Source organism: Pteropus alecto, unplaced genomic scaffold (assembly GCF_000325575.1).
Source record: "Pteropus alecto unplaced genomic scaffold, ASM32557v1 scaffold23, whole genome shotgun sequence".
In the NCBI taxonomy this organism is placed as follows: Eukaryota; Metazoa; Chordata; class Mammalia; order Chiroptera; family Pteropodidae; genus Pteropus; species Pteropus alecto.
Window position 1 is genome coordinate 6,060,729 of NW_006435837.1, and position 14,278 is coordinate 6,075,006.

General features: G+C 43.1%; 1 protein-coding gene across 4 annotated transcripts in view; it reads left to right on the forward strand.

The window, feature by feature from the left end:
• CTPS2 (CTP synthase 2) overlaps positions 1-14,278 on the forward strand; it is an 89,611-nt gene that overhangs the window by 52,063 nt on the left and 23,270 nt on the right. For 3 of the 4 annotated variants that reach the window (XM_025046622.1, XM_015589126.2, XM_006911640.3), the window contains one exon: positions 4,815-4,911. In XM_025046622.1, coding sequence (XP_024902390.1) covers positions 4,815-4,911 — 97 coding nt within the window. Of the gene's footprint in view, positions 1-4,814; positions 4,912-8,788; positions 9,216-14,278 lie in introns of those variants that run through there. The other variant, XM_015589127.2, reaches the window with a different exon arrangement.

Here is a 14,278-nt window from a genome sequence, read left to right on the forward strand (position 1 = left end):
CTCCCTCCCTCCCTCTCTCTCTCCTCTACTTCATTGTCACATCTCCATCTCTTACTCTAGCCCTCCTACCTCCCTCTTATAAAGACCCAGTGGTGACATCAGGCCCACCCAGATAACCCAGGATAATCTTCCCATCTCAAGAACCTTAATTTAATCATATCTGCCAACTCCCTTTTGCCATATAAGGTGACATATTCACAGGCCCTAGGGACTAGGACATCTTTGGGGGGCCATGATTCAACTTACCATAAGGACTAATTGAAAACGAATCAGCAGTCTATAGGTTATTTATTTGGTAGTTTGAGCATAACAGTGATATTAATTACGGGGCGATGGGAGAACTGGAGGGTTCCCGTAACGCACGAGCCCTCCCCTCCCAGAGTCGTAGGAAAGCGTCCCTGGGAAAGTAGCAAAGAGGTGATATGTGTATAGTGCGGTTGCGGGGAGGGGACCAGAGGGGCCATCAGCAATGGACCGGTCTGGCTGAGGGAGAAACCACAGCTTAGAGTATTGAGAGCATAGCTAGATGGTTCCTGAATGGGATGGAAGCTGAGTGCCACGTGGAAGAATTCAGATTTGATGCACAGTGATGGGAGGCTGCTGTAGCTAGCATTGCAACACAGTATTACATAACATAATATTGACATAAATTGTTTCATACTTTATGACCAACTTGATTATAACTCAGAGAATCAAAATCAGAAGCAGGCTTGAAAAAAATGAACAGAAAGCCTAATGAACAGGAGGACAGGAACAGGTTGTAGAAACCCTTGTAAGGAGCACTTGAGGAACATGCTAGAAAGTCTGAGAGAATCACTGTGCGTGTTGCCTAAGAGATTGGAAGCGGTATTCTGGGGGACAGGATCCTCCAGCGTCCCCACCAAACGAAATGTCCACAGGCCAGGGGCGTAAGAGAAGCCAGGCTGACCTGGGTTCTGTGAGGTCGGTCAGAACCCAGGCCCTGTACTCCTTCATGTACTGCCATTCAGGAATTTCATCTTTCATAAGAGAACCTTGCTTCTCTGGACTTCGTTGTTTAAGGTACCTGGGACGTGGGAAATCTCGAACCCATTACACCTTGTCACGGGCTGCGGAAACTCAGTAAAGGTTAATTAGTGCACATTTATCCCTATGCGGTATATTTTCATCTCCTAAAACTTTATCGCCACCAATATTCCTTACTTATTGATCCGTTTTAATTTTTCTTATGCTCTATGGCTCGGTTCCAGAAAAGAGCAGATCCGTGGTGGGGATCAGACGACAGCTAGTGTTTAGGCCAAACCAGAGGCAGTCCTTTCGCGACGGAAGAGGAATTTTCTTCTTAGATGCAAGATCTAGGGAGTTTAGGGACTGTTGAGATTAAAGATTAAAGCTAACACATATTTGAGGTTCTTTTCTTTAACCACTCAGTAATGATAAAAAGTATATTGAGAAACTGTGATATTCTCTTATTTCTCAGGCGTTTTTGTGGAAGGAATGCCAGCATCAGAGATATTTTTAATTTTGTTGCTCAGTCCAGCTGCTTATAACCTGTGAGGCAGGCAGTGATATTGTCGTCCTTAGAGCTTGCAGGATTGTCTGATAACAGCAAGGCAGCTGGTCGGGCCAAGCGTGGCCAGAAATGCACTGTGTTCTCTACCTTCTCGAACCTTCTTCTTCTGGTATGTTTGGATTCCACCAGCTTGTGCATGGCCCGGATGTTCTTTGACTGATTGTGTGACGGGCGTCCCCAGATGCGGCCTTCAGAACCAGGCCACAGAGACTAGCAACTCTCCTGTGGGTTCTCGCTCTGCTTTGTCCTTTCTCTGACGTCCGAGGCGTCATTCGAAGTTGGACAGTTACTTCCACCTCTTCCCCCATCCTTACTCCAACGTTTCTTCGCCTCGTCCACTGGTTTCGATGCTAGCATGTTTTACTAGGAGGATCAGCGTGGCTGTCACACGTTGGGATTTCTTTCTGTGCTATCATTTCAGGAGAACGTTGTATTTATTGCTTCTGAAAACAGCAGGGATAATGTGAACTAATGACCTAGTGGAAGGCCTAAATAATACGTTTCACTATTTGGGCCTTTAAATTTGTATTTTCATTAAAATAATACTATGTGCAAAGTTTAAAAAGCCAACAGTTCCAAAAGGCCTTTCATGGAAAAAATGTAGTCCTGCTCACTTCCTCTGTACTACCCTCAACTTTTCCAGCTGTTTCTCCTGATATTTACCTCCATGTTTCTAAATATTTTCATATTGCTCTGTGAGGAATTTCCAGACTTCCCCTTGTGCGGGAGGAGAATTGAACACTCTCGGGCAGCCCCTGTGCCCACTGCATTTTCCTTCTCTCCCCCTGCCCCCCTTTAATTTTGAAACTATTTTCTGATCTCGAGGTATTTGTTAGGTTCATCCCAAATAAGCAATAAGTCAGGCTTCCCGTTCTCAGTTGAGTCATTTGACTCTATTCTCAGTGGTTCACATTAGAACATTTCTCGAATACCTAACGTGCCGATAACTGAACAAACTACGTTAAAAGACTTTTTCTGGGTAGATGGACCCAATACAGTAAGTAAGAGTGGACTGGAGACTCACAGTATGCTTAGAAGAAGAACCCAGGAAAGCTTATTGCTGTGGTCTTCCTAGATAGTTCAGGTGATCTTGAACATAAATGGAAATCGAGGCTGCGAATAAACTTAGGACTTCTTACAAGTCTGTGACAGATAGTGCAGTCTTATCTGCCCTTTCTTAGAGAATACATGTGGCGCAGGCATTTGCAAACTGGAATCTAATGCCCTCTGTCACCCCACTCTGGTAATACTTAATCTGGGCATAATTAGCTAACCAAAAAAGATAGGAAAGAGATGCCAAGGCCAAAAGCACTTAGAACTGAGCACTCCATCCAGCAAGGGGTGCAATCAAGTTTTTTCTCCACCCCGCTCTCCTCTGTGACTCTTAGAGCAGACTTGGGACACAGGGTTCAGATGGCTTGGAAAATTCTTCTAGGCCACTGATAAGATCAAACAAGGTCCTGGAAAATTTTTATCTCAGGGAATTGCAGTTGTCAGGGCTTCCTGTAGAGTAATAATATGTGGCAGTTAGGGTATGGGAAAAAAAAAAAACCAAACCAGCAGAAAGTCATTTTATGAGAGGAAAACCTGAACATTCCATTAGAACAGTTCAACTCACCCAACTGTAGTCTGTTGTAACAACTTAAATAGATGATGGGAGGGAGGTAGAAGAAGGTGAAGGGGGTCAAATATATGGTGACAGAAGGTTTAACTTTGGGCGGTGAGCACAAAGTGCGATACACAGATGACGCATTATAGAATTACACCCTTGAAACCTACATAATCTTATTAACCAATGTCACCCCAATAAATTCAATAAAATTTAAAAAAATAGGTGAAACAAAATCATGAGATTGTCGTGAATCAAACTGAGAAGACAGAGCAATAAGTAACAGGAACAAGCTTTTCGTAAAAATCACGTGTCTCTGAATTTCTGTGAAGTAATCATCAAAATAAATCTGATATGATTTAGTCTGAGTTCATTCATTCATGCATGCATTCATTCGTTCACTGCGTACCATATGCAAAATCTGTATATGTGAGGGGCCAAGAATGCAGAAGGAAAGAAAGGCAACACAGCCTCAGCTCTTAAAGATTCACAGCCTAGCACACAGAGCATTCTGCAGACACAAACGGAAGGAAGCGCGCCCATGGGGACGGCTTAGGCAGAGGGCCCTGACTGGGCTGTGGCGCCTGGGAATGTCGGTTCCCATAGAAGCTCGTATCAGATAGTTGAGCTAAAGGTCAAGGATCAAGGTCAAACATCTCAAGGTCAAGGATGGTGTAATTTAGGAAAAGAGCGTAGGGGAATGGGAGAAGATGTTCTGGGCAGAGGAGACAGCCTGGGCCAAGTCCCTGTGGTGGGAGAGAAGGGGAAGCACTTGAGGAACTGGAGGATGGCCACAGTGAGCAGAGGTCAGGGTCACGGACGGGAAAGTCATGGAAGGTGAGGCTGGAGGGCTAGGCCGGGCCGATACCAGGCGGTCAAGGATTTCAAGCGGGAGAAATAGCAAACCACTCGCCTGCAGGGCGCAGGGTGGACGAGACCTTGTGCGTGCGGGGTAGCCATTCAGTAAGCTCTGACTGTGGAGCTGCTGACGGCCTGTGGTTTGGGTGGGGCTCGCAGCTGCGGATGGATGCAGGCAGTCCGGAGGGGGTATATGGATGGGACCTGACAGATTGGATATGATGGATGAAGAAGAGGGAGAGATCCAGGATGGTGCTTAGGTTTCTGACCTATATATAGAATGTGCTAGAATGAATGATATTATCTTTTTTATTTTAAGAATCTTTCTAATGGTTTTCTACAAATGAGTACTTTTGGTATTCTTTTCCACAAAGATTGACAGGTTTGCTTATGGAGAGTCTTTAGGGAGTGAAGTGGCCAGCGGGAGAGGGCGGTTATTATGGGAGGGATGTGAATACGAAAGCGGGAGGCCCCAGACATCCAGAGCTCGAAGTGTGAACATTGCCCAGAACTGACAGGTTGAGTTATGACAGGAGGAAGGTCATCAAGACGCCTCTGATGAATTTTTTACAAGTGATTTGAATGAAAGATGAGAAGCAGAGACAAGAAGGAAACGTACTGTGAGGCCTGTATAAAGTATGACTGTCTTCGAATAGGAAAACTGGAAGGAATATCAGATTTTATTGTTTATGGAACATCCTTACCCAATGATCATTCCTCTAAAAGCAAAGCTCGAAATCGGGGAAATGATATTTTTACAAGTTGACAAGACCAGATTTGTTTTGTTTTTCTAAGGTGATTGATATGCCGGAACACAACCCTGGCAATCTGGGAGGAACGATGAGGCTGGGAATAAGAAGAACTGTTTTCAAAACTGAAAATTCAATCTTAAGTAAGTTTCTCAGATCATTTGTTTTATAAGACGTCGAGTGTCATTTGCTTTGGTCCTTCCACCTCTCCCGTTTCCCTTCCAGCGGCCTCAGGGGCTCCGACTTCCTATCACCTGTCCCCTCCCCCACCCCCAAACGTGTCTGCTCCTCCTGCTTCCCCATTCTTCTCCCCAGAAGAGTCCCACGTGAACACCCCTTCTTATTTGATCTTCTCGATGCCCTGTCCGGCGCTCTGGGGATGTCCTCCCTTGGGAAGAGCCCTGATCCCAACTCAGTTCTTTTGAATCCACTGTTCTCACCACTACATTTAAACTCCCCGTTTAATTATTTCACGTCTGCTTGGTTTTAGCCACTAATTCAGGAACTTCTTGAGGAAGAGGGCAGTTATGTCTCAGGAGGCTATTTCTCTGTCCCCCCAGTGGCTCCAGCGTGGGGAGAGGAAAATACCATGCGCTCATATTTAGCGATCTCCTCCCGATAAGATTATTCTAAATTCTGAGGAATTTTGCCCCAACATTAACATACCCCATGAGAACAACTTAATGTAAAAAAAAAAAAACAAACCCAAAGCCCTTAATTCAATTTAGTAAATATATCTTGAGTGCCTACTCTGTGCCATACGCACCATGTGAGATTCTGCCCGTGCAGAATCTCATAGTGACCAGGACAGATACCAGTCCTGCCCTTCCGGGGCCTCAAAACAACTAGAAAGAAATGCATGAAAGGGGACACACATGCTGGTAGAAGGGCCAGCTGCAGAGGAGGGAGCCCAGGTCCCTGGGGCGGCCAGCCTCGCTCCCAGGAAGTTATAAGAATGCCTGAGAAAAATGCCTTCTTACCTCACAGAAAAATAAGACCAGAAATATGAGTTTCTCCTTTAAGGATGATAAACAGCTTCTAAGGAATATAAAGCTTCCTAGCAAGAATGAAATTGAAAAAGGAGAAGTTTCAAAGTACACGCATTTCCCTACTTTCTCTGGATAAGAAACCGTTAAAAAAAAAATCGTTGTTCTCTAAGTGACCGTTTTCTTTATAAGATTTTTTTTCTCTTTGTGGCTATTAGCATCGATTCTTTGGCTTTCAGATGTTTTCGAATACTTTGAAACTGTGTTCAAATGATTGCCTAAGTGACAAAATATAGAAATTTAGTTTTGAAATTACATCTGCTATAAAAGATTCAGTGATAATTGTACTAAGCTTTTTTTTTTAAAGCACGTGTTTAATATATTTAAAATTTTTATTTGTCTTGATGGAAATAAGACGGATTCAGGATTTGATTTTCTTTACAGTAGCCGTAAAAGTAATGTTGATGATTTTTATGAATTTTAGATAGAACACCAAAGCTTGTTGCTTAATGTCTTTTGCCTGCCTGGAAAAAAATTTTAAACAGCTTTATCGAGATATAGTTTACATACCATACAATTCATCTGTTAAAAGTGTACAATTTACTATTTTCTAATGATTTCACAGAGTTGTGTAACTATCACCACAGTCAATGTTTGAACATTTTTACCACTTCAAAAACAAACCATGTTCCCTTTAGCTATCAACACCACTGCTCCAGGCCTAAGTTAATCTAGTAACCGTCTCTGTTGATTTGCCTCTTCTGGACATTTCATAGAAATGGAACCATATGACATGTGGTCTTCTGTTTGGCTTCTTTCATTCAGCATAATGTTTTGTTTGTTTGTTTGTTTGTTTTTTAGCATAATGTTTTTAAGGTTACATCCGCACTGTAACATGTATCAGTCCTTCATTCCCTTTTATGTCTGAATAATATTCCACTATATGGCTATATCACAATGTCGAGACTTTCCTCAGTTGGTAGACATTTGGGTTGTTTCCAGGCCTGCCTTAAATTGAAATTATGCTTCACGGTTTTCAAAAAGCATATGGATATACAAACCTAGGGTCCCCAGCAGGCATAAGGTTTTGCCCTCCCACCTGTGTGAGGTCTTCCATAGGTCTCCCCAAAAGGTAGTGTCATAGGTAAGAGATAAGCATGTGACCACTGTGCATGGCTCCATTGCATGTGATAAAAATATAAAAACAAGTAGCACCACAGTGTGTTGTGGGTGTTTTTTCCTAGTTGGCATATTTCTTTTGGAGGAGCTTATCTTTTTCCCAAGCCGGCACACTTCTTTTGTAGGATATTTTTTCCTCTAGTCAGCCCATTTATTTTATAGACTTTTTTTTTTCCTAGTCAGCACTTTTCTACAGGAATAGTAGGAATACATTTGGCCACATTGCCAAATAACATCGTTTAGATGAAAAGCATTTTGATGCTATTCATTCTTTATTTATATTTGATTTATAGGCCAGCGATGGCAATGCTCGGGATTAAATAGAAAAACAGGAAAGTAAAGAGGTGTTTTTTTGTTGTTGCTTTTTTAAGTTTTTTAGTCAAAGAGAGTGCTTTGAAATAGGACCAAAGCCTAAAGGTATCAATAGACACAATGGCTGGATTACGAGAGCGATTGTAATTTTTATATTGATCAAGAACGGTTCCTCTTTTCTTCTTAGTCACCTGTTAGTTACTTAAGGGTTATGAAAACTATGAATTTGATTTTTCTTTTTTTTAACCACTTTATCGAGGAAGGGTTGACATACAAAAAGTTGTACATATTTAATGTTTATACAACTTGAGTTGAATTCGAGTTTTCTGAAGTGGAAATTGTGGTATAAATTGATTTGGACAAAAGTTCTGTTGATCGTCATTTGCTCTATTTATAGGAAATGCGTTCGCAGAGGCTCACTCTCATGTTCTGTGTGTGTGTTGTCTTGGTCTGCAAAGGATTTTTCTTATAAAAGGACTAATTGTGTGTATGGAATTATCAAAACTGGTTCAAGGGTCTTTAGAAATAAGGTATTTTTCCAAACCGTGTATCTCTAACCCTTCTCCTGAGTATTAATTGCATATTCATGGTATTTTCCAAACTTTATCTATCGTGCTTAGTTTTTATATAGGCTTTTACTGTATCGAGACTTTTTCATATATCTAGTGTTCATGTGCATTATTTGGGCATGTCATTTTTAATTGAGTTAAGGAACTATAATCTACTGATTCTTTTCTTACTGTTAAAAATTTCAGGTTGTTCCCCGCATTTTGTTAGAAAAACACTCATGGGAACATCTTGACACAGTGTTTATGCGCTTTTAATTATTTCCTCAGCATAGATTTCCAGGAGTCGGAGCATTAGGTCAGAGGGTATGAACATTACCCTTTGAATTATGACTAATAATTCTGCCAGATTGTTTGAAAGAAGAGGTGAACCAGTTCATAATGATGTTAACTGTACTGCATGTAGTGTTCTTTCTTTCTCTCGTCTTTTTGCTGGTATATTTATTATTTTTCTTGCTCCATTAGCAAGAACGAAAAGGGCCCTTTATTATCGTACTTTATTTTCCATGTCTTTCCATTGCTACAAAGTAGAAGGTCCCCCTCCCCCAAACGTTGACTTACTTGTGTGTATACTGCCCATGTTTCAAGTCGCCACTAGCAGTTAAACGTGGGAATTGAGCCATCTACCTGCCTAAAGTCTATTACCTAAATGGTCTAAACCAGGGCTCCATAAATGTTTTCCGTAAAGGGCCAGAGAGTAAACAGTTGTGGCTTTGAGGCCATATGGTCTCTGTCACAACTACTCAACTCTCCCTTCATAGTATAAAAGCAGCCACAGGTAAGTATGTAAATAGACGAGCGAGGCTGTGATTTACTAAACCTTTATTTATGGCACTGAAATTTGAATTTTATGTCATTTCCATGCATCATGAAATATTATTCTCCTTTTGACTTTTTTCAACCATTGGAAAATATCAAAACCATTCTTAGTTCAAGGGCTGAACAAAAACAGCCAGGGGAATCCCGTTTCTCTTCAGGGTTGCCATGGTCTGTGGCACCCCGGTCTAAACAGGAGAAGCACAGGCTGAATGAAACAGATGCCAAGGAACGAGGTCGCCGTCCTGGAGAGCATTCAAGGACATCTCCCGCTCGTCTGCTCGCCTGCCTACGTATCCTATTTAGTGACAGAATAAGGCCAAGAGGGCTTTCCAAGTCCATTTGCTCCACCTCTGTATTTGTCAGCTGAGGGAGCGGAATGGCCTGTGAAATGGCACTTGGTCCGTGGGTGGTCAGAGCAGGCCCAGCCACTCTTGTCACATAGTTTCTGGTCTCTACAGGAACACACTGTCCTGACTCCACAGCCCACCATTACAATCACTCCAAAATGTAACTCTTAAAACACGCATTTTACGATTGTTAAAACTCGCCGAACACTTTACCCTTCAGATCTGTATATTTTATGACATGTAAATTATACCTCAGTTTGAAAAAAAAAAAACCAAAAAATAAAAAAACGTTTTATCTGGGAATGTGGTCGGTAGGACTTTTCTCCTTATAGTGACGCCTTTACTTGGTCGATTAACTCATTGGACGACTTTTAAAAAGCAGGGAGAAATGGTGCAGAGCAGGTGCTTTGAAGAGAAATCTAGTATGAGGCGTGTGGCTAGAGATGGAGGGGGTCAGGCCCAGGTGATAGGGGAACCAGAGAGAGCGCTGAGGAACTTTGTTATGAAAAGGTTTTAAGACTCCAAAAGTAAACTTTATCGCTTTGCCTGTGGCTCAGCTGAGCATGAGAGATGGGAAGATAATAAAGTTCAAAGCAATTTAGACAAGATTCAGAGCTCAAGGTTCAGGGGACAGCTGACAACTTCTCTGATGTGTTTCCAAAATATTCCAAGCCCCAGGCTTAAAGGTTTGGACTGGTCCCAGACCCGTTGCCGAGACTTGCCTTGGCTTGGAAGCAGGTCTCTGTCCACGCCGAGTGTGGTTTTCAAACCAAAGTGTCACCAGTGGGAAAGAATATGTGTCTCAGACCAATGAGTCACATGTTTGAATAGGGGACATTCTGGTGTATGTGCGCTGGTACTAAACCCAATTTAAAGCAGTCCCAATTGTACATGCAATTGTGTAACTCTGTCCTCCAAATCAGCGCCCAGATGGTCAGGGAACCCTCACCTTTAGAAACGGGGGGATGCACAGGGGTGGAAGGGTGACGAGGAGGCCTGAGTGCCTCAGGAAGCACAGCAACGAAAGGGCCACCCCCTGAGTGCCGCGCTGGGCCTGGGGGGCTGTTAGAAGTGAGTGGATGCCATTTTACCTTCTACGGGTGTCCAGGCCCATGGCAAATGCAGCGACACGACATATTGGAAGAAATCAGGAGCCCCCTGCAGTGCAGCCAATGCAGCTGGAGACCAGGTCCTGGTGATGGCCCATTCAGAGTTCTGAAGTGACCCTCATCCTTAGGGCAGATGACACCGGGACAGTGCCACTTGACTTGAAGCTGACAGACATCAGCTGACAAAGGAGGCCATGGAGAGTTCTTCTGGGCGATGCCATAGGCAAGGTGGCAGAGTCTAAAGTGCAGGACGCCGGCGAAGCCAGCTGGACATGACAGGTGGAAATTGAATGCATTGAGAAAAGACTTCATTCCTTTAGGGGACCTTCTCAGCGTTTTCTCATAATAAAGAGAAGGACTTGGCTAAACGCTTGGTTCTGCTTCATCATCAGAGAAAAGGTTTCTGATCTGAGAAAACAGAGGCAGGAGACCGATGAGGAAGATACTGAGCGAACCCCAGTCTTAAGGATCTGGGTAAAATTCATGGCGATGGAAATGCAGAGTGGTTCAATCGCAAATTGGAAAGAACTGAAAGGAAATGGGGAGATGGGGAGACAAATTTTCAGGGGCTGGAAAGCTTGTTTTGCTAACTTATCTCTTATCAAAGCATCGATAGAGAAAAACAGCTTCTAGTTTCTGGTGTGGTTACATTCTTAGGAAGTTTAAGGGAAAAAAAAACCATACCGCACAAAAATTCTTAGCCGGGTTAATGAGGTGATTTACAAAACAGTTTAAAAGAGCTTGCCAGGAATTTCGGGATGCTGGAAGTCCATGCTACGGGTAGTTTGTCGTGCTGAGACACAAATTCAAAAGGAGTATGGTGGGGCTCGTGACAGGAGTGTGCCACCTGGCGAGCGTCCCTCTCCACACAGAGGGTCCACACCGTAAGGTGCCTCTCTCCCCTGCTTTGTCCTGCCTTTTCCTGGGAAAACCATGCAGTAATGTGTATTTGTTAATAAAGGGATTCATAGGTCTGAGCCATAGGTCCTTTAATCATAAGCACAGATGGCATTTATGTCCCGCTTACTGGACTGATACTGTCCTGAGCACTTCACCCAGGGGAACTAGTGGCGTGGTTAACAAACAGCCCGGCCCCTGGAGCCACACGTCCCCATCAGAGGCCCCTCCAGCCCTAACTCTGCTGGCCGTGTAGCTCCTTACTCTGCTATGCTGCGGTTTCTGCACCTGTAAAATGAACATCAGAACACCACCTGCCTTGTGGGATTCCTGTAAGGGTTAAATCAGCCACACACACGGGTCCTTAGGACAGTGCCTGCCACAGAAAAAAGGGCTACTCAGGTGTGGCTTTTAGGATCGTAAGTGTGAAGGGTTTATATTGACCTGTCACTCTTTGAAAGCTTCAGATAAACTTCAGTTAGTGGCCTAGGATTGAGAATGGGGTCCCAGTAGGGCAGTGGGAGGAGAGAAGGGAGAGCTCAAGGAGAGGGGGGCAGGTAGCCCCTTTGTCTTGCACCGTCTCCCCAGTCCGTCTGTTCTACTCTCCTTGCTCCCACCTGCTAATGTGGACTAGCAGAAGAATACAGAAAATCGAAGAAAAGAGATGTTAAAAATGGGATAAGACTACTAAATGGGGGGGAGGGGAGAGATATGAATAATGAACGAGAATGTAACACTGCAATATAGAGTTAAAGGCAAGGACTAGCATTTTTAAAGTAGAAAATTAGCATTTTTATACTAGAAAATTGAGATAAAAGCAGATCATGAAAAATAAAATTAGGGAAAGGGGAGGAGTTTAGATACTTAAATGAAGTGAGATGTTTTATAAAAATTAAAGGAATGATAAACTAAAATCCAAAAATACATGGACAATGGACTAGTGTTTACCAGAGGGTATGGGGGAGGGAGGAGGTAGACGGGGGGCGGAAATTTTTAAAAATCATTTCTTCAATTAAAAAAAAATTTAAAAAAATTTAAAAAATCCAAAAGTAATAAATGAAAAAGGAGAGAGAAAGTGGCCGGCCTTGACTGTGCTCTTTGTAAGCACCGGTAATTAAGATACTTTGTCCATCATTTCAATATCCCTCTCAGCACCCCTGGGACCCAACTGCATTTCATGTGACAGAAAGGAATCTTAGCAAGGTTAAGTCACCTGTTAGAAAGTCACTGAGCTGACTGCAGAGCCTGAACTCTCAACCACCTTGCAATACCAAACGGCTTGGACCTTAATCAAAGACAGGATGGCAAAACCCAAGCAGCTCCCAGGGTTGAAAGCCTTCTATCGCTGAGAGCCTTGAGACAGGTTCCTCAGGTTTCAAGAGGAGTGTCTGTGGGGGGAGAGCAGGGGATGCAACAACCAAAGACCCCCTACCCCTGGCCTCTGAAAGCCAGTCACAAACCACGTGCGTGGCTGGAGGTGGGACACATGTACTGAATCAACATTGGACTGAGCAGCTGGGCCAGTCCGGCCCCAGGGCCAGATAGGGAATGTAAACAAGTCACACAGCCAGGTATGAGAAACGCCACAGCTTAAGCTTAAGGATCAGTGGCAGCTACACTCAGGGTTAAAGAGGCAATAGGGAGTAGTGAGGACTGGGGAAAATTGACAAGCACTTGCCTCATCAAAGGAATAACTGCTACACCTGAAGTTGCATGAAGACCTGTGGGATTCACTATTACCATTCTTCTACATTTTCAAGAGAATTTGTAAATTGAGAATTGCATGAGAGATCTTCTGATTTTGAAATATCGGCAACTTATTAAAAAATTTAAAACATGTATCTGCCGACACTATGCAAGCCAGATATACCAATTTCTGTCCCCCGGGGAGCCTCGTGGGATCATGTCATCTGCCGTGGGCATTTGGATTGCTTCCACCTTTTAGCTTGTATAGCTTTTCTTTCGGTGAGGGGAAGCTTTGGCTCTGAAAGGAGAGAGAAATAAATCAGATTCAGTCGCTAGGATTACTGACACAAAGGTGGGTGTGGGCAGGACCATTAATGGGTTAAAAATATATATGAGACAGAATCTACCCAGTAGCAAATTCAAGGAGGAGATGGTGTAATTTGGCAAAATGTTTTTGTTTCTGATGACCCCACCATACACATTATTGGGGTCCTGCTGCCTACGTTGGAAGTATTTCATAGGTCCTAACACTTCTATCAGTTATCTTTCTCTAAAGCTTTGCTAACTCTTGCTTTGTATGCGAACATTGAGCTTATGCGCAGTTAATCTCTGTTGTATTGTATTTTGTCTCTGAAAAGACTGGGACAGAAAAGAAGACTGTCATTTTGTCGTTGTTGAGGATTTCCCGTGCCTGGGCTCATCGCATGGCAGGGGTACCCAATACATCCATCCAGAGAACCGCTCATAACGACATGGGGTATCTACTGCTCAGTCTTTGCAGTCCGCACCTAGATTTATTCTACGTTCAGCACCTCACCTTTTCATCTATTATCGTCCTATGACACTTTTGGTGACTGTGGATTAGAGGTTCCCAGTCGGGAATGCATGGGCAGTCACTCGTGGTGCATTGTAAAAACCCACACGCCCGGGCACTCCCCTGAGAGTTACCAAATCAGAATCCCTGGTGCCAGGGCCCTGGAATGAGCATTCTTAGTTTTATTTTGTTTTTAAGGTGTTTTCAAATCAAATTGAACTGGTAACATTCTGAGCTAATTCTCAACATATTAAAGGAAATTTTAATTTTTTTTCTTTTTTCATGGATATGGCAATGGATTAACTTTGTAAATTCATTCTTGATAGGTTTGTAAATGATCAAGATAGATTTTGAATGCACAAAATAACGTTTCCAAAGTTCTGGAGACATGTTTCGTCATATACCATGTACATTTTATATCTATCTATACCTATCTATATACATATATATATTCTTCTTCATTCATTCAGCAAATATCGATTGAGTACCCGCTTATGTGCTAGGCACTGGTCTCAAGAGTTGAGGGGACGGGTCCCTATCATGTCTGTTATCTTGTAGCGCTTCTGTTCTAACTTCTGTTCTTCCCATTTGGATTTCTGGTCTAGAGATGACAATAGGAATCTCATGGTTTACATACTATTCTAGCGCTTCACATATTTTGATTTATTTAATCTACCCAACAATCTTAGGAAGCAGAGACTGTCATAATCCCCATTTTACAGATGAGGAAGCCGCCGTGGAGAGTTGCAGTACTTTGCCCAAGCCACACGCACGTCCATTAAATGGTGTAGGGGA